Raw genomic sequence first — 19,871 nt, forward strand, 5'->3', positions numbered from 1 at the left:
GTGTATATTACTTTTACTCCAGCAAATATATGGCAATGAGATCACTTGTCTCTCAGAATATTGCAACAGTTCTGGGGCACTAAATTCAGCAGCTGCAGAATCTTAACTAGAGCAGGATACATATGTGAAAGGAATTTTTAAAATTTCCTCTAACAACTTTCTTTGGGGACCCACGTTCATATCTTTTCGTAAGGAAAGCTAGGCTGTCCCCCTGCTACTCTACGATTAATTCTGTACGTAGATCTGCATACAGATTTGACTGTAAGACATATCAGCACATTTTATCTGTATGCTTATACACACATCATACACACTTGCTATTTTCATGGATATAAAACCACGAGACACGTTAACAGTTAGTTTTTAGCAGGATTATCCTGTGCTGTTTTAGCCAGGGTTTAAACATTCTACGTTTAACTGTACTCAATCACCTTTTGTTCATTTTTTACCCACAGGGGCTTTGGTGGGAATTCCCTCGTTGCAGAACAGCAGGTCTCACCCTCCTATCCCGGTATCATCTAGAGAGCTCTGTATTTAATGACATGAACTACCAAATCTCCCACGGCCTTCAATTTTGGCAGTATTATGGAAGCAAAATACGACTCTTTGATAGTTCAGTCTGCATGAATTGCATTCAATATCGTACATCATCAATTTACAATAACCTAAATCACAGCAATACAAACTTCCTATTACTTATCTGTCTTCTGCTCCAGTACAGCTCATACGAGCAGATTGTTGTTTATTCTCATATGGTAAAGCATTTGGAAGCTATCTGTCATTTGGAGGGGGTAGGCAAGAAAGGAAATCCCCAAGACTTTGCATACAGGGACAAATTCAGTCCTGGATTAACAGGTGCAACAGTTGTTGGTTTTGCCAGATTGTTCTAGTCTTGCAGGACAGAGTTGAAAGATCACGGGCCGAGTAAAACAGATTTATCATTTAGACAAAAAATAATTTCTTTATACTCTGCATTTTGTGTCCTGTGCTGCTACAGAACTCTTCAAAATTCTTTTCTGTCGGACAATAAAATGGTTCCTGTGGCAACACCATCTGATGTCACAGAAACAAGGAGTGTGAGGTCATAAATCCTTCAGAGGAAAAAATAAAATCAGCAAAGGATGCCCCAAATCTTACGTATCTGTGATTTGGGGTTAATATTGGCTTCTTTGTTCTGTGAGACTTAGTTTCACTCTCTTTCTTTTTTTTTTTTTTTAAATAATAATAATAAGGAAAAAAAACAGTGGAAAGATTTGTCCCAGGAATTTCCTGTTGGCTGTTGTCCAGAAAACAGAGAATACCAGCAATAATGTGAACAATGCAAGTTCCTCCTAGGCCTGCTTGAAGAAAGCTTCCAAGTCCTCCTATAACTTGAGTGAAATATGACAGAGCTTTGGGGAGGCTGCTGTGCTCCACAGCCAGAGGTTTGCGCAGAAACATTTCAGCTTCTCTCCCGCTCCTTCCCCCTTCTCCAGGCTCCAAGTTCCAGGAATCCAACAGTTCGTGTTACCGAAATAAACATGCGACTACTGCTCAGTGAGGAATACATTCAACGACTTGCTTTGCAAGGGAAAATTCCAAGCTCGCATCTGCTGTATTATTTTCTGAAATGCGGTACGCAGCCAGTGTGGGTGAGCGGAGCAGAGCAGAGGAGAGGGGAGTGTCAGCCAAATGCTACGGCAGCGGTCAGCTCTGGGCACTGGAAAGGCAAGAGCCAAGAAAACCTGCAGAAAGCAGGTAGTTGTGAAACAACCTGCTCACGCGTTGTCATCTACCAGCGCTCAACACGCCTTTCAGAAGCAGTATGCTAGCAACCACGTGCACACACGCACACGTACGTACGCATGCAGGAAAACACAGGCTTACTTTTTCCTTTTAATCTCTACACCGTGGCATTTTTCTCTTCTAACTGTCGCCCTTTACTCACTGTACGCTAAAAAGTGAACCCTAATAGTGACAAAAAGGGAAGGTGTCTCAGTAACCGAAGACGATGTGTGGATGGTCTGAACTCCTCAGGCCTACCCACCTTAGAAAACCAGGCAGCCATGAAGTGGCTCCTGGAGTTTCAGTAAGGAATTGGCCGGCTCATCGAGAATCTGCCATACGAGTCAAAGAGAGGTATCAGGGGACATCCAGGGCATGTGAATACGGTTTTAAGAACTGAATTTTTCATTTGTTTTATATGCTGATGCATATTTAAGAGTATGGGTGTGTTTTTCACAGCTTCCATCCAAGGATCTCAAAACATTTTTTGAATGGGTTTCTAATTTACGCTTTGCTCTTTTATGAGCATTTTGTCAGTAAAGGGTATATTCAAACTCTAGAATAGAGCATGACAACAAAAATAGACAAATAATATTTTATTGTCAAATCCAAACATCCAAAATTCCTGAGCCAGGACCTTGGAAATACACCTGCTTAAACTAGAGGCTATATTAAAAAGAATACGTTTGAGTAATTTTTTTCTAGACTTAACGGTGCACTGAGTTTCTAGTTCAAGCTTTGCCTCAGCTGAAAAAACTTAGAGTATACCTTTTATGTAATGAAGTCTATTTCACATATTTGCATTACTTCAGGTGCTGGAACTTTTCGAAAACACAACTGTCCTGAGACTCAATAAAATCCTGAGAGCTGGCAGCACTGTGTTTGGGACAGGAAGTAATGAATGGCAGTGCTTTCATTCAAAACTCCAGGGAGAATTTAGGTACAACACAATTCCTAGAGTACGAACTCATACCAGGCTGTGCTTAAATATGCTCTCAGAAGAAAAAAAAAAAAAAAAAAGAAGCCACAAAACAAAACAAAACTCCACCACATCTCTTAATGACCAGAAGAAGCAAAAGTTATCAGGTATGTAATACATCACCATCAACCACTACCCTGTGCTTCGGTGTCTCCCGAAGCTATGCTGAAGCTACAGGTCACAACCGGCTTCAGTAATACTTTGCTTTCTGCTTTGTTTGGCATTCAGCTGTGAAAATACTGACTTGGAGCAGGGTATCTTAGGAGATAACAGGAGCACAGCACGAACACTATGGCTTTTATACTGCTGGGATGCAATAGAGTAATACAAAGCATTTCAATAAACTGTGGATGGTGGCTGCTCTACACACAGCCCCTCACCAGCCACCTGTTTGGTAAGCAGAAGTTAAATTCACTGTAATATGGTGTCGTGCCCACAGGTACACACTACTTTTCTGTAACAACTAGGCATATTCAAAAGGTGAAAATGGGCAGTGGTGAAGCACTTGGAGGTACATTTCAGAATGTTTTGTCTGGGGAGTAGAGTTTCAGAAGAGGCTGTTACCATCCTTCGGATGCTGGCAGAACAGGATAATTACCAGTGATGACCTAAGAGTGCTATATATACTTATACCACATACGTGGTCATGGAAACCACCACAAAAACTGCTGTATTTTCAAAACCATGATATAAATCTCAAACTATTATATAAAGTGGTTTTATACTTCACTGCTAGGGTGCACTAGCCTCTTTCCATACCATTCACAGCATAGTTACTATAGTAACTAATGTATTGCAAAAGGGAAGAAGAAGCTAAAAAGAAGCTAAAATTAAAAAAAAAAAATGATAAAGACTAAACAAAACCAGTGTCTTAAAAAAAAAAAAAAGAATGCAGGCACAGTTTTATGGTCATGTGTTTGGAAATACAAACACCATCTCACTTGGGATGTTGTCACTTAAACCCACAGAAATGGCTTAGCCAAACAGTTTTATGGCACCCCGCATTGCAGTACCTAGGTATACCTGAACTTCATTAAATTGAGATTTTACTCCCTTCCTTTCAACAACTCAACAAAGACAGAATCACCTAAATAACTTCCTCCATCCATCAATTAATATTGCAAAGCTTTAGAATCGTTTAAAACTTCCATAGCTTGTATCAAACGGCATGACCACATGTGGGAGGGGAGATCATTCTCTGAAATCCATGGCAAGTTCAAAATTCCATGTTTTAAAGTTTCATGTGCAAGGCAACCATCCTGGGCTTTAGGAGAGACGTGTGGGAGTGACAGAGCCACAAACAAAGTAATAGAAACTGTTACATAATATTGCATACAAAAGAGAAGAAAACCACATCAATGGAAAATAAGGCTCTCTCAAGTCAGGGATTAAAAAGGTTTATATATCATTTTACCTGTGTTCATGTGTATATACATACAATGAAGGGTCTGATTTTCTACTACTTCCCATACCCAAATCTTCATGTAAAATTATTACATCAGCTCTATATTCATTCTCATTGTCATTCTACAGCTATACAATGCAAACTAGCTGTGGGACAGTAGAACTAGATATAAAAATAGAAACTCAACAGCTTCAACTAGTTCAACATTTGGTTGCTTAAGGATATGTCTTATAAAGCCTATAGCTCTCTCTCTGCATCAGTGCTTCTCTTCCTTCAACCTTCTTTGATATTGTCTTCTTAACAAGAAAGCCATCATCTTATGATTTTCCGTTGAAATATTATTCTCTTCTCTGGTACCTTCACGAAGCTGTCACGAAAGCGACTATCCCCATAATACCCTTAAAAGACTGGACAGTCATTTGAAGGATGCTTTCTGCATCTGACATTTCCCAAACACTTTGTAAAGAACGTGAAAAGGAGTAAAAATGGTTTCCGCTGAATCTCCTGGGACTGGATAGGTTTAGACATTCAAAGGCTCTGACAGCTGGTCAAAAGTCACATGTCAACCACAATAAGCTAACCCATTTGGCTCAAAAACAAAGAATATACAGAAAATTGCCACCACAGTCAGTTAAATAATAAAAACACAGCAAACCATTTGGAAATTTCCTAAGACCTTTCATTTTGCAAATATTTTGCAAACCTCAGAAAACAATCAAAGTTCAAAAACAAAGGTTTTGCCACCAGTTATTTTTGTTGGCTGCAATAAATGAGGCAACAATAAAGCTTGGCTCCAGCATACTTCAGGCATCAAAAACATGCATCTCACCAACCACTGAACTTAGGACAATTGTAAATAAACCTTGAACAATTTGCAAGGGAAGAAACTTAACTCACATCCCCTTGTTCCCTCCCCTCAGTGCCTTATCTAAAATCTCGGTTGTGGATTTGGGAATTTTAGAAAGAAAGAAGGAAAGAAATTGAATTTTTTAATCAGCCACACTAAATCATACAAAAAGCATCTTACAAAAAGTTCTAAGCTTTTCCCAGTGAACCTGAATTGACAAGTTCACCTGTATTTCTCATTCCTTTTGATTTTTCTCTTTTCCTCAACACACAGAAAAGATAGCACATACTCTTCAGACAGTCTAATATTTTTTTAATCAAAAGGAAATTAAAGAAGAGGCAATGATGTACATTCCTTCTGGGGAAAGTAGAAGCCTCATTCCTAGCCTGTCTTAAAATAGCCTGATTGAACTACAATATTTGCATTACAATTCTGGGTCAGCTGCACCATGGGATTATGCGTGCAGATCAGAGGGGTGTTTAGGTTTTTATTTTCAGCCTTGTAGATTTTTCACATTATATCCATTCTCTGCACATTCCTCCTGACATTATGTATCAGCGCCGTTTGGAACAATCTGAGAGATTTACTCCCTAGATATCTGAAGTAGGAAACAGGGCCTACAGCAGTTTTATGCATTGGAAGTGGAAATCTTTGCTGCAGAAATCTCTCTGTATCAGGTGTCAAAACAGACAAAAGAGCCTTTGATTCTTTTCAAACACTGACTCACATTCTGATATTCTCGACTTCTCTATCAAATCACAGTAGCCCTCACTACAGTACTCTGGATTTTACCTGGACTATGTAAAACGAGCACCAAATAATGCTTAGGAGGTGCCATTTGGGAGAAAGTCTTGCCTGCCAACCATACCTGAACAAAGATTTCCCACAGCTCAGCATAAGGTCCCAATTCATTTGACTTTCTTCACATACTGGACGTCAAACTGTCGAACACAGCTTTTGTCAGGATAATTTGCAAACATTCACTGGATAATTCTTGATCTGCTGGCAAGTCTCGTTGGACAGTTCATACATACAGTTCAGGCTGGGCTCCTTCGTTACACGGATCAGATATTGTCCCATTCTTCTTCTGGCAGCAGCGATTCGAAGTAATGCGCAGACCTTGTAAACACCCACCTACAGAGATCTACGTTTCATACTTATCTCCCTTTCCCACTTTGTGTGTAAGAAGCAGAGCACTTGTTGATCTCAAAGAGAAATTTTAAGTATTAATTAAAGCTATTTAAAAACAATCCTTGAAAGGGGCTGCACGAGTATGAAATACTATTATGTGCCATAGGCTGAAACAGGAAACAAATCCAGGCAATTACAAAAACCAGAGAGAGAAGAGACTGCCTAGTCCTTAATCCTCATCAGTGCAGCAATTACGGTATTCTACGAATGTTATTCAGTCTTAGTGACTGTACCTCTGTCATATTTCTTAGAAATGGGCTCCTCTGTACGCTGACTCATTCTCAAGAACAAATTTCATCATCTCATTTTACCTCTAGAAGTTACACTCTTTTGTATCATCTTTAATGGTTTTTCCCTAGGGTTTTATGCTGCATGTTCTGGGGTTTATTTTGCACAGCATTTGAGACCTTCTGAAACATTTCAGGTTATCAGGCCATTTCCCTCTTACATTTCTCTTCCAAGCTGTACGCAAAACACTCTTCTGATTTGCCTTCACGAATCAAATGTCCAGGTGTTTCATCCTTTGAGCTGATGCTGATAAGAATTTACCCATGTTAAGGAGGAGACCGGTGACACCCACCGTGGCTGCACCGAGGGCAGATTGTGCCTAACAAATTTGGTGGCCTTCTACGATGGGGTTACTGCACTGGTGGAGAGAGGAAGAGCAACTGACAACATCTGCCTGGACTTCTGCAAAGTATTTCACGCTGTCCCCCACGCTATCCTTGACTCTAAATTGAAGAGACAAGGATTTGATGGATGGACCACTCGATGGGTAAGGAATCGGCTGGATGGTCGCACTCAAAGAGTTGTGGTCAGCAGCTCAATGTCCTGGTGGAGGTCAGCAACGAGTCGTGCTCCTAAGGGCTCAGGACTGGGACCGGCACTGTTTAACATCTTTGTTGGTGACATGGACAGTGAGATCGAGTGCACCCTCAGCTAGTTTGCCAGTGACATCAAGCTGTGCAGTGTGGTCAACTTGCTGCAGGGAAGGGATCCCATCCAGAGGGACCTGCACAGGCCTGAGAGGTGGGCCTGTGCAACCTCATGAGGTTCAACAAGGCCAAGTGCGAGGTCCCACATCTGGGCCGGTGCAATCCCAAGCACAAATCCAGGCTGGGCAGAGAATGGATTGAGAGCAGCCCAGAGGAGAAGGACCCGGGGGTGTTGGTTGACGAGAAGCTCCACATGAGCCGGCAATGTGCGCTTGCAGCCCAGAAAGCCAACCGTATCGTGGGCTGGACCAAAAGCAGCATGGCCAGCAGGGTGAGGGAGAAACATGCCATGTTTCTATGGTTCGACGCTGAGCAGTTGTTTGAACACACCACCTGCTGAATCAATGGTTTTAGAACGTCTGTAACAGGGAACAGAGCAACAGGGATTTTTCAGGGAAGGTCACGTCCGTTTAATGCTTACACCCAGTTGATGTACTCTGTGTTATGTTGTTGTTGATTTTTGCATCCTGATTTGGGTTATCAGCTTGGAAATCAGGAAGCATACTGGATCATGGGTCTTATGTTGCAGCACATGAAAGTAAGGCAGAAGAAGGAAAGGTTCTTCCATGAGCACGTCCTTCAGTGTTCTGCTGAGGTTTGAGAAGATGCAGAAAAAGGGACTGGGGGCTTCTTATGTAACCATCGGCACAGAAGAGTGGTTTTGTGATTTGTTTTTGAAACATTTGTAAAAAGAAAGAAAGTGTCACACAGTGTCATAGTATGTCCTAGAGAGTCACAAAGTGTTAGAATGTCAGAGTATCCCAGGACTCAAGGCGAGAGTCCCCCACAAACGCCATTGCTAGCAGCACCCACAGGCACTGCTGTCAGCTCTCTTTTGAGTCAGACTCAGACATTGTCTGTGGAACTGTCACGGCTTTTATTTTTCTTTTAATTGTAGCCTATGTAAGCCCTGCTAGTGGTGCCGGGGGGGTACCAGAAACATGTGCTGGGGCTGGAGAGCTACTGGAGAACGTGCTGCAGGTGAGGATGGCCCATTGTGATGTCACAGTGATGGACTGGGACATCCCAGGGGCGATGTCCCCTACTGGGGGGTGGCGATGTGCCCGGCATCTGTCTGTGACATCCCACTGATGCGCTGGAACGTCTCCAGGCGATGGTTTATGACTGTGTGGCCCTCACGGCTTAAATCTGGGCACAGCGGCTCAGCCCAGCGGTTTGTGCCTCCCCTCTATCCGAGCGTTTTTGCGAGGACTGGAGCGAGGACTAAGGCGTGCCTTGGGTCTGGAACGTGCTCACGTCTCCAGAGCCACTTCTCGTTTTCTCCCAGCCCTGTTCCCAACAGGCAGCTGGGACATCCAGGAGGAGCACCTGCAGCAGCAGAGGTGAGTTGCATGTGGACACGTCGCGCTGGCAGCAGGGGGTTCCTCCTTGAGGGACCCTCCCCAGGCCAGAGAATGACTGTGACCCCTCTCTTCCTCTTCCAGAGTGACACCCGCTGCTGCAGCTCCTGTACCTGGGAGGATATTGTCACCTGCTTCCTCCCAGCCCACCGCAGCTGGTGGTAAGCATGGCCGCGGCACTGGACACCCGCTGCCCCATATGTCTGGACACCTGGGGCAGCGCCGCGTTCACCATGCCGTGCTGCCACCAGTTTTGCTATCCATGCATCCGGCGGTGGGCGGACAGCAAGCCCCAGTGCCCCCTCTGTAAGCAGAGAATAACATCTATAGTGCACTCGGTGCAGGCTGATGATGAGTTCGAGGAGCTCGTCATCAGCCCGTCGGCAGTGGCATCAGCCGACAGCCCGCCTGTCCAGGCACCCAGCCCCCTGGTTGGCGGCCTCCCCGCGGACACCTGGGGCCAACTTTTCCGGCGGCACCCTGCTCTCCTCCGGCCCCTGCTCTCCTGGGTGCACCGGGAGCTGAGGCGCGTCTTCGGGGCACAGCGTTCTCAGGCGCTGATCCTGGAGAACGCCATCATGGAGAGCCTGCACCTCTTTGGGCTTGAAGAAGAGCTCCTAGTCCAGCTGCTGGAGCTCGACCTCAGCCACCACGCGGCGACGTTTGTGAGTCAGCTCTTGGAAGTCGCCGCACAGCGGTGCAGCAGGGAGGCCCACCGCCTGCTGGGACTGAACGCTCCACCTGCAGCCCAGCAACGGGAGGCCAGCCCCGGACCAGGACCATCCGGTCACGGAGGGGTGGCTCCTCCACCTGTCCCAGCACCCTCTCCCCAGCCCGCCAGCTCCAGCGGGGATGAGGTGCCCGGTACATCAAGAGATGCCCTTCGAGGGAATGGCAGCCGCCCTCACTCCCCCCCTGCTGCAGTCCCCATGGAGCAGGCAGCACCTCCAGAGGAGCCACAGGAGGCTGCACCAGGTCCCTCCAGCGCCAGGCAGGGCACGGGCTGCCCACCTGGGGGGCCCCGGCGAGCCCCCAAGAGGAAGAACAGCTCCTCGCAGGCCTCTGCACCAACAAAGAAGAGGCCACCCCGCCGGCAGTAGAGGACCTACTAAAACCAGGGCCGGACAGCAGCTGGGGGACACGCCGGCCCCAAAGGACCCAAACGTCATCAGGGTCCTATTCCACCACACAGAGTACAAATAAAATCATAAAATCACAGAAAACGTGTCAGTGTTGCAAACAGCACAGTGGTCATTGCCATCTCCGCCCCTGCTGCTTTCTCCTCTCTTTCCTGATACCGTGCCCACTTTTCGTACAAATTTGGCTAATTTTCCTTAGCCGCCACTTAAGTCTTCAACCTGAACTTCAGTATTTTCCCCTGTCAACTTGCATGACATGGGTCTTTACTTTGAGTGTTTGTTTGGTAGATAATATACATTCTACAAGAAGAAAAAAGAGATTTTTTGTTGAGGGTACATAGGTATGTACACAAAACAAGTCTCTTTTCTATTTCTTCTGTTTCTGTTTCTGTCTCTCTCACTCTTGTACCCACAGCTACTGTGTTAAGACCCAAGATGGAAAAGCCACAGTTAACTCCCCAGCATACAACAGTAACAGCATTTCATGTATATTAATGAAGATTCATTAAACATCTTTCACTGTGACTGAGCAAAACAGTGTTTGAAACCCATAAGTTATTTAGAGAGACAGAGAGTAATATAGAAATAAACACAACAACAATCTGAACAAGCCAAGGGCAACAGAGAGATTTTTCACTTCCTTTCTGCTAGCATCTGTAATGAAGAGAATGTATCAGAAGTCTCATCAGGTTCTACATGCTGACTGTGAATAGGATACTCTTGAGTACTTTTTTATCGTTTAATTGTGTTTAGTGTTATCATTGCTAATACCCACTTAGAAGCACAGAATTAAAATGTTTTTTTGTTACCACTATCATATTTTTCTGTTTGCCAGACTGATTATTTAGTCTTTATTTCTAATGGGACTTGAAAGGAATATGATGTGCAATTTGTTTGTGCACAAGCTTTTTCCTCGGTGTCTCAATTGAGCATTGCCCAAGGTGGTTTAGTAGTTAACTTTCACTCCCTCTGCTGGCTCTCAGGCATCAGAGCAGAAGATATTGTTTTGTTTAGGTCCTACAAAAATAAAATGTGTTTACTATTGATTTTATATAAATATAATGGTAGCATTTAAAGGAAATTCCTGACACATTAAAACAGATCTGTGTACACACTGTGTTCATATATTTTGCAAGTTCTTTGAATCTTTTGGTCTCCCGTTTTTGGGCCTTCCAATTCACTCTTCGGTGGTCCTAAACAGCCATGTGGACAGCCAAAGTCTAGCAGCCCAGCAGTCAACCTTTAACGCAGAATCATGGAGTAAAACATCCCGAGTTGGAAGGGACCCACAAGGATCATTGAGTCCAACTCAATAATCCACAAAGCTCCATAAAGAACCACCCAAAAAGCAGACCACATGTATGAGAGCACTGTCCATACGCTCCTTGAACCCCATCAGGCTCGGTGCTGCGAGTACGTCCATGGGGAGCCTGTCCCAGTGCCCGACTATCCTCTCGGTGCAGAACCTTTTTCCTAACACCCAGCCTGACCCTCCCGTCCCAGCTCCATGCCATTCCCTCCGGTCCTGTCGGTGTCGCCAGAGAGCAGAGCTCAGCGCCCGCCCCTCTGGTCCCCTCACGAGGAAGCTGCAGGTCGCCATGAGGCCTCCCCTCAGCCGCCTCTTCCTCCGGATGAGCAAACCAAGGAACCTCAGCCACTCCTCCTGCATCTATTCCTCCAGACCCTCCACCACCTTCGTAACGCTCCCTTAGGCACTAATTGGTTTATGCCCTTCTTATATTGTGGCACCAAAACTGTATAGAGTGCTCAAGGTGAGACTGTACCAGGCAGAGCAGGGTGGGACGATCCCTTCCCTCGACAGGCTGGGAGTGCTGTGCCTGAGGCCCCCCAGGGCAGGGTTGGCCCTTTTGGTTGCCAGGGCACACTGCTGACTGCTTTTCAACTTGCCATCAGCAGAAACCCAAAGGTCCATGAGCCGCCAATGGGCCCTTGTGGCCAAGAAGGCCAACAGTAGCCTGGGGTGATGTGGTAAGAGTGCTGCCAGCAGGGCCAGGGAGGGGATCCTGCCTCTGCCCCTCTGCTCAGCCCTGGGGAGGCCGCACCCAGAGCGCTGCATCCAGTTCTGGGCTCCCCAGCACGAGAGGGCCATGGAGCTGCTGGAGCGAGTCCAGCTGAGATGAGGGGACTGCAGCATCTGTCCTGCGAGGGGAGGCTGGGAGAGCTGGGCCTGCTCAGCTTGGAGAAGACTGAGAGGGGATCTCATCAATATGTACAAATATCACAAGGGAGGGTGTCAAGAGGCTGAGGCAAGACTCATTTTGGTGGTGCCCAGCAACAGGACAAGAGGCAACGGGTACAAACTGAGACAGAGGAAGTTCCAGCTCAATATGAGAGGACATTTGGTTACCATGAGGCTGACAGACCACTGGAACTGGCCACATTATACCCATTCTCTGCACATTCCTCTTGACGTTACGTATCAGTGCCGTTTGGAACAATCTGAGAGATTTACTCCCTAGATATCTGAAGTAGGAAACAGGGCCTACAGCAGTTTTACGCATTGGAAGTGGAAATCTTTGCTGCAGAAATCTCTCTGTATCAGGTGTCAAAGCAGACAAAAAAGCCTTTGATTCTTTTCAAACACTGACTCACATTCTGATATTTCGACTTCTCTATCAAATCACAGTAGTCCTCACTACAGTACTCTGGATTTTACCTGGACTATGTAAAACGAGCACCAAATAATGCTTAGGAGGTGCCATTTGGGAGAAAGTCTTGCCTGCCAACCATACCTGAACAAAGATTTCCCACAGCTCAGCATAAGGTCCCAATTCATTTGACTTTCTTCACATACTGGATGTCAAACTGTCGAACACAGCTTTTGTCAGGATAATTTGCAAACATTCACTGGATAATTCTTGATCTGCTGGCAAGCCTCGTTGGACAGTTCATACATACAGTTCAGGCTGGGCTCCTTCGTTACACGGATCAGATATTGTCCCATTCTTCTTCTGGCAGCAGTGATTCGAAGTAATGCGCAGACCTTGTAAACACCCACCTACAGAGATCTACGTTTCATACTTATCTCCCTTTCCCACTTTGTGTGTAAGAAGCAGAGCACTTGTTGATCTCAAAGAGAAATTTTAAGTATTAATTAAAGCTATTTAAAAACAATCCTTGAAAGGGGCTGCACGAGTATGAAATACTATTATGTGCCTTAGGCTGAAACAGGAAACAAATCCAGGCAATTACAAAAACCAGAGAGAGAAGAGACTGCCTAGTCCTTAATCCTCATCAGTGCAGCAATTACGGTATTCTACGAATGTTATTCAGTCTTAGTCAGTGACTGTACCTCCGTCATATTTCTTAGAAATGGGCTCCTCTGTACGCTGACTCATTCTCAAGAACAAATTTCATCATCTCATTTTACCTCTAGAAGTTACACTCTTTTGTATCATCTTTAATGGTTTTTCCCTAGGGTTTTATGCTGCATGTTCTGGGGTTTATTTTGCACAGCATTTGAGACCTTCTGAAACATTTCAGGTTATCAGGCCATTTCCCTCTTACATTTCTCTTCCAAGCTGTACGTAAAAAACTCTTCTGATTTGCCTTCACGAATCAAATGTCCAGGTGTTTCATCCTTTGAGCTGATCCTGATAAGAATTTACCCATGTTAAGGAGGAGATCCGTGACACCCACCGTGGCTGCACCGAGGGCAGATTGTGCCTAACAAATTTGGTGGCCTTCTACGATGGGGTTACTGCACTGGTGGAGAGAGGAAGAGCAACTGACAACATCTGCCTGGACTTCTGCAAAGTATTTCACGCTGTCCCCCATGCTATCCTTGTCTCTAAATTGAAGAGACAAGGATTTGATGGATGGACCATTCGATGGGTAAGGAATCGGCTGGATGGTCGCACTCAAAGAGTTGTGGTCAGCAGCTCAATGTCCTGGTGGAGGTCAGCAACGAGTCGTGCTCCTAAGGGCTCAGGATTGGGACCGGCGCTGTTTAACATCTTTGTTGGTGACATGGACATTGAGATCGAGTGCACCCTCTGCAAGTTTGCCAATGACATCAAGCTGTGCAGTGTGGTCAACATGCTGCAGGGAAGGGATCCCATCCAGAGGGACCTGCACAGGCCTGAGAGGTGGGCCTGTGCAACCTCATGAGGTTCAACAAGGCCAAGTGCGAGGTCCCACATCTGGGCCGGTGCAATCCCAAGCACAAATCCAGGCTGGGCAGAGAATGGATTGAGAGCAGTCCAGAGGAGAAGGACCCGGGGGTGTTGGTTGACGAGAAGCTCCACATGAGCCGGCAATGTGTGCTTGCAGCCCAGAAAGCCAACCGTATCGTGGGCTGGACCAAAAGCAGCATGGCCAGCAGGGTGAGGGAGGTGATTCTCCCCCTCTGCTCTGCTCTCGTGAGATCCCACCTGGAGCCCTGTGTTCAGCTCAAGGCCCCCACCACAAGAAGGACAGAGACCTGTTGGAGAGTCCAGAGGAGGCCACACACATGATCAAAGGGCTGGAGCACCTCTCCGACGAAGACAGGCTGAGGGAGTTGGGGTTGTTCAGCCTGCAGAAGAGAAGGCTCCGGGGAGACCCTATAGAAGACTTCCAGTGCCTAAAGGGGGCTACAAGAAAGCAGAAGACAGACTCTTTTATCAGGGGGTGCAGTGATAGGACAAGGCGTAATGGCTTTAAGCTAATAGAGGTGGCTTTTGAATATCTTCAAAGAAGGAGAGTGCTCAGCCTCTCTGGGCAACCTGTTCCACTGCTCTGTCCAACCCAAACCATGCCATGTTTCTATGATTCGACGCTGAGCAGTTGTTTGAACACACCACCTGCTGAATCAATGGTTTTAGAACGTCTGTAACAGGGAACAGAGCAACAGGGATTTTTCAGAGAAGGTCACGTCCGTTTAATGCTTACACCCAGTTGATGTACTCTGTGTTATGTTGTTGTTGATTTTTGCATCCTGATTTGGGTCATCAGCTTGGAAATCAGGAAGCATACTGGATCATGGGTCTTATGTTGCAGCACATGAAAGTAAGGCAGAAGAAGGAAAGGTTCTTCCATGAGCACGTCCTTCAGTGTTCTGCTGAGGTTTGAGAAGATGCAGAAAAAGGGACTGGGGGCTTCTTATGTAACCATCGGCACAGAAGAGTGGTTTTGTGATTTGTTTTTGAAACATTTGTAAAAAGAAAGAAAGTGTCACACAGTGTCATAGTATGTCCTAGAGAGTCACAAAGTGTTAGAGAGTCAGAGTATCCCAGGACTCAAGGCGAGAGTCCCCCACAAACGCCATTGCTAGCAGCACCCACAGGCACTGCTGTCAGCTCTCTTTTGAGTCAGACTCAGACATTGTCTGTGGAACAGTCATGGCTTTTATTTTTCTTTTAATTGTAGCCTATGTAAGCCCTGCTAGTGGTGCCGGGGGGGTACCAGAAACATGTGCTGGGGCTGGAGAGCTACTGGAGAACGTGCTGCAGGTGAGGATGGCCCATTGTGATGTCGCAGTGATGGACTGGGACATCCCAGGGGCGATGTCCCCTACTGGGGGGTGGCGATGTGCCCGGCAACTGTCTGTGACATCCCGCTGATGCGCTGGAACGTCTCCAGGCGATGGTTTATGACTGTGTGGCCCTCACGGCTTAAATCTGGGCACAGCGGCTCAGCCCAGCGGTTTGTGCCTCCCCTCTATCCGAGCGTTTTTGCGAGGACTGGAGCGAGGACTAAGGCGTGCCTTGGGTCTGGAACGTGCTCACGTCTCCAGAGCCACTTCTCGTTTTCTCCCAGCCCTGTTCCCAACAGGCAGCTGAGACATCCAGGAGGAGCACCTGCAGCAGCAGAGGTGAGTTGCATGTGGACACGTCGCGCTGGCAGCAGGGGGTTCCTCCTTGAGGGACCCTCCCCAGGCCAGAGAATGACCGTGACCCCTCTCTTCCTCTTCCAGAGTGACACCCGCTGCTGCAGCTCCTGTACCTGGGAGGATATTGTCACCTGCTGTTCCTCCCAGCCCACCGCAGCTGGTGGTAAGCATGGCCGCGGCACTGGACACCCGCTGCCCCATATGTCTGGACACCTGGGGCAGCGCCGCGTTCACCATGCCGTGCTGCCACCAGTTTTGCTATCCATGCATCTGGCGGTGGGCGGACAGCAAGCCCCAGTGCCCCCTCTGTAAGCAGAGAATAACATCTATAGTGCACTCGGTGCAGGCTGATGATGAGTTCGAGGAGCTCGTCATCAGCCCGTCGGCAGTGGCATCAGCCGACAGCCCGCCTGTCCAGGCACCCAGCCCCCTGGTTGGCGGCCTCCCCGCGGACACCTGGGGCCAACTTTTCCGGCGGCACCCTGCTCTCCTCCGGCCCCTGCTCTCCTGGGTGCACCGGGAGCTGAGGCGCGTCTTCGGGGCACAGCGTTCTCAGGCGCTGATCCTGGAGAACGCCATCATGGAGAGCCTGCACCTCTTTGGGCTTGAAGAAGAGCTCCTAGTCCAGCTGCTGGAGCTCGACCTCAGCCACCACGCGGCGACGTTTGTGAGTCAGCTCTTGGAAGTCGCCGCGCAGCGGTGCAGCAGGGAGGCCCACCGCCTGCTGGGACTGAACGCTCCACCTGCAGCCCAGCAACGGGAGGCCAGCCCCGGACCAGGACCATCCGGTCACGGAGGGGTGGCTCCTCCACCTGTCCCAGCACCCTCTCCCCAGCCCGCCAGCTCCAGCGGGGATGAGGTGCCCGCAAGTTCCAGAGGCGGCCTTCGAGAGACTCCCAGCCACCCTCAGTCCACCCCTGCTGCGGTCCCCATGGAGCAGGCAGCACCTCCAGAGGAGCCGCAGGAGGCTGCACCAGGTCCCTCCAGCGCCAGGCAGGGCACGGGCTGCCCACCTGGGGGGCCCCGGCGAGCCCCCAAGAGGAAGAACAGCTCCTCGCAGGCCTCCGCACCAACAAAGAAGAGGCCACCCCGCCGGCAGTAGAGGACCTACTGAGACCAGGGCCGGACAGCAGCTGGGGGACACGCCAGCCCCAAAGGACCCAAACGTCATCAGGGTCCTATTCCACCACACAGAGTACAAATAAAATCATAAAATCACAGAAAACGTGTCAGTGTTGCAAACAGCACAGTGGTCATTGCCATCCCCACCCCTGCTGCTTTCTCCTCTCTTTCCTGATGCCGTGCCCACTCTTAGTACAAACTTGGCTAATTTTCCTTAGGCCAATGGTATTCACAGTTTTACAGGCTGACGGTAGCCTGGGGTGCAGTGGGAAGAGTGTTGCCAGCAGGGCCAGGGAGGGGATCCTGCCTCTGCCCCTCTGCTCAGCCCTGGGGAGGCCGCACCCGGAGCGCTGCGTCCAGTTCTGGGCTCCCCAGCACGAGAGGGCCATGGAGCTGCTGGAGCGAGTCCAGCTGAGATGAGGGGACTGCAGCATCTGTCCTGCGAGGGGAGGCTGGGAGAGCTGGGCCTGCTCAGCTTGGAGGAGAGAAGACCGAGAGGGGATCTCATCAATATGTACAAATATCACAAGGGAGGGTGTCAAGAGGCTGAGGACAGACTCCTTTTGGTGGTGCCCAGCAACAGGACAAGAGGCAACGGGCACAAACTGAGACACAGGAAGTTCCAGGTGGATATGAGAGGGCATTTGGTTACCGTGAGGGTGACAGAGCACTGGAACTGGCTGCCTAGAGAAGCCATGGAGTCTCCTTCTCTGGAGATATTCAAAACCCACTTGGATGTTATCCAGTGCAACATGCTCTGGTTGAGCCTGCTGGGCAGGGGGGTTGGGCCAGGTGATGTCCAGAGGTCACTTCCAACATCAGCCACGCTGTGATTCTGTGATCCCTTTCCACGGGTCTGCTCTCCAGCCAAGCGTCCCCACATCTGTACATACAGACAGGGTTGCACTGTCCTAGGTGCAGAATCTGGCACTTGCTCTTGTTAAACTTCACGTGGCTGGATATTGGCCAGCCCTATGATCTGTTAAGATCTCTCTGCAAGGCCTCTCTGTCCTCAAGGGAGTCAACAGCTCCTCCTAATTTAGTATCATCTGAAAACTTACTCAGTGTGCATTCGACTCCCACATCTAGATCATATATAAAAACATTAAAGAGAATGGGCCCTAAAATTGAGAGCCCTGGGAAACCTCACTGGTGACCGGCCACCTGTATTCATTGCCAGTCTCAAGTTTAATGTCAGAGTGGGCATCTTAATCAGAACTTAACTAAAGAAAGAATACATTTGACATAGTTATCAGCCAAGACTATGAAGATCTTTTGGAGAAAATCAGCAAAGATTTTTAAATAAGTGTGAAATGTGGATGATAGGCAAACTAACAGCAGGTAGAAGCAGTAGACCAATTAATCCCCTGAACAGGAAGGGGAGCTCAAATTGAAAGATTCAGTTATGCATACCTACAAAAATGTGTTGCCAACAGCAAACATTATTCCTGATGATAATACCAGGAGCCCTTAGCCCATCATCCACAGCTTTTTTTTTTTTTCTTTTCTCTAATATCTGTGGAATTAGTGCATATAGAAACAAGGGTACTCTCAACCACTTTGCAGCATTATGGAAAAACAACCTCACTATCCGCATCTAAAATACAAAGGTCTTTTTCAACCTTACAGCTGGCCTTTCTGCTCTTCCATCATCAGAGTTGACACAGCTGACAAGTTTATCTATCTTAACAGTACTCTCCCTAGCTCAGCAGTAATTGCTGACAAGTATCTCTGCTTTCAAAACAAGCTGAATACTCGGTTTTCTGCAAAATCATGTCTGGAGCAATCACAGGATCACTCACCCTGAATCTGTGTTTGAAGAGTCTGGTTTTATTTCTGCTCTCCTTCATGGTCCTCCGCAGAACTCCCGTCTCTGACGGTGAAGCCTGTTCCCCCAGTGCTGCCTGCACACGAGTCTGGGAATCTGCTGACGAGACTGTGCAAGAAGCATTGAACTTCCATCTCACAGCAGGATCTCACCTTGTACTGAAACTTTCCTAAAACCTTATAGACGCTGAAAGCCCTCCCCAGAATTTGTCAGGTCAGTACCAGTAACACCACTAAAAAAGACTTCACATCAAGAGATGTGAACAGAAATCTATTACAATATTCTCTCAGTATCTATGGCAAAATGCAGACAACCTGGTGGCTAACAGAGAGAAGAGAAAGCTGAAAAAGAATCAATTAGCACCTTCTTGACACTCAAAATTCACATCTGTTCCTCCTAGGTGGTCTGTTTCCAAATGGCAGTATGCAGAGATTGTGAAAGTAAAAATTGTTTAGTCGCATTGAAAGTGCGATCACTGCCAGCTACAACAATCAATAATAACAGAAAAGCTTCCAGTAGCTACGAAAGCTGAGTGCCACAAAGAGCTGCCTAGAGACAAAGGTTATGATAATGACAAATAGACCTAATGCATTCTGTTCAGAGAAAAGCTAAAGCCTGACACATACACATACACATTTTTAAGAATGGCATGAAGCGTTACTGAAAGATTACAAAGAGTCATCAAATGAAAAATAATTATAAGGAGACCGTTACTATTAAAAATGTTTTTTCAGCTCTAAAGGTGATACCATCAGAAGTCAGCCTTCCTCAGGATTTCTGAGCTTTTTCTGAGAAAGTCTAGAAAATATTTTGAGCTTGAAGAAAACAAACATCATTTGACTACAGGTCTCTCAATGATATTCCGAGAGAGACGTCTTCAGAGAACATCTACGTGCATCCACGAATGGTCCCTGTTGTTGTTCCCTGTGTTGAGTGGCTTTATGAGAGACATGCATGCAGTGAGATATTGTTTAGAGATGTCATTAATATTTCTAATATTAGTGTCACCTGGCAGGCCAGTGTCCCCTGCCTGCAGTGACTGCTCCTGCAAGGTGACCTTCTGCTCTTGTGAAGTGGAAGTAACATGATCTCTGCGAAAACGCACAGCACAGCTGAGAAAGTCATTAGAGAGCTAGAACTGCAACTACCAAGAGTTGAAGAGCTTTTCGTTTAATATATTAAATGAAGCCTCCTTGAGGTAAAAAAAATACAAAAAATTAAACTATCTCCCAGATGAACCAAATGTCACATGGGACTCTATGGGTATGTAAACAGGTAGAAAGTGCCTGTCATTTCTTTGGGCCGAACATAGACCCAAAGGTCATATATTCGTCAGACCCTAGGGTCTATGACACTGACAAGCATGCATTAAGAAAAAATTGTGCCTGAAAGGAAGTGCAATTAAAT

At 47.1% G+C, this 19,871-nt stretch overlaps 1 protein-coding gene across 1 annotated transcript in view; it reads right to left on the minus strand.

Moving 5' to 3' along the window:
* Positions 1-1,197: 1,197 nt before the first annotated feature.
* The window catches only part of LOC310883250 (uncharacterized protein), a 75,000-nt gene continuing 56,326 nt past the window's right edge, over positions 1,198-19,871 (minus strand). Inside the window, exons 3-4 of the mRNA XM_083803266.1 lie at positions 18,439-18,572; positions 1,198-10,698 (exon numbers count right to left, since the gene is read on the minus strand). Of these exons, the coding sequence (XP_083659392.1) occupies positions 10,642-10,698; positions 18,439-18,572 (191 nt within the window). The 3' untranslated portion in view covers positions 1,198-10,641. The remainder of the gene's footprint in view (positions 10,699-18,438; positions 18,573-19,871) is intronic.

Source organism: Anser anser (genome assembly GCF_964211835.1).
Source record: "Anser anser genome assembly, chromosome: 18".
In the NCBI taxonomy this organism is placed as follows: domain Eukaryota; kingdom Metazoa; phylum Chordata; class Aves; order Anseriformes; family Anatidae; genus Anser; species Anser anser.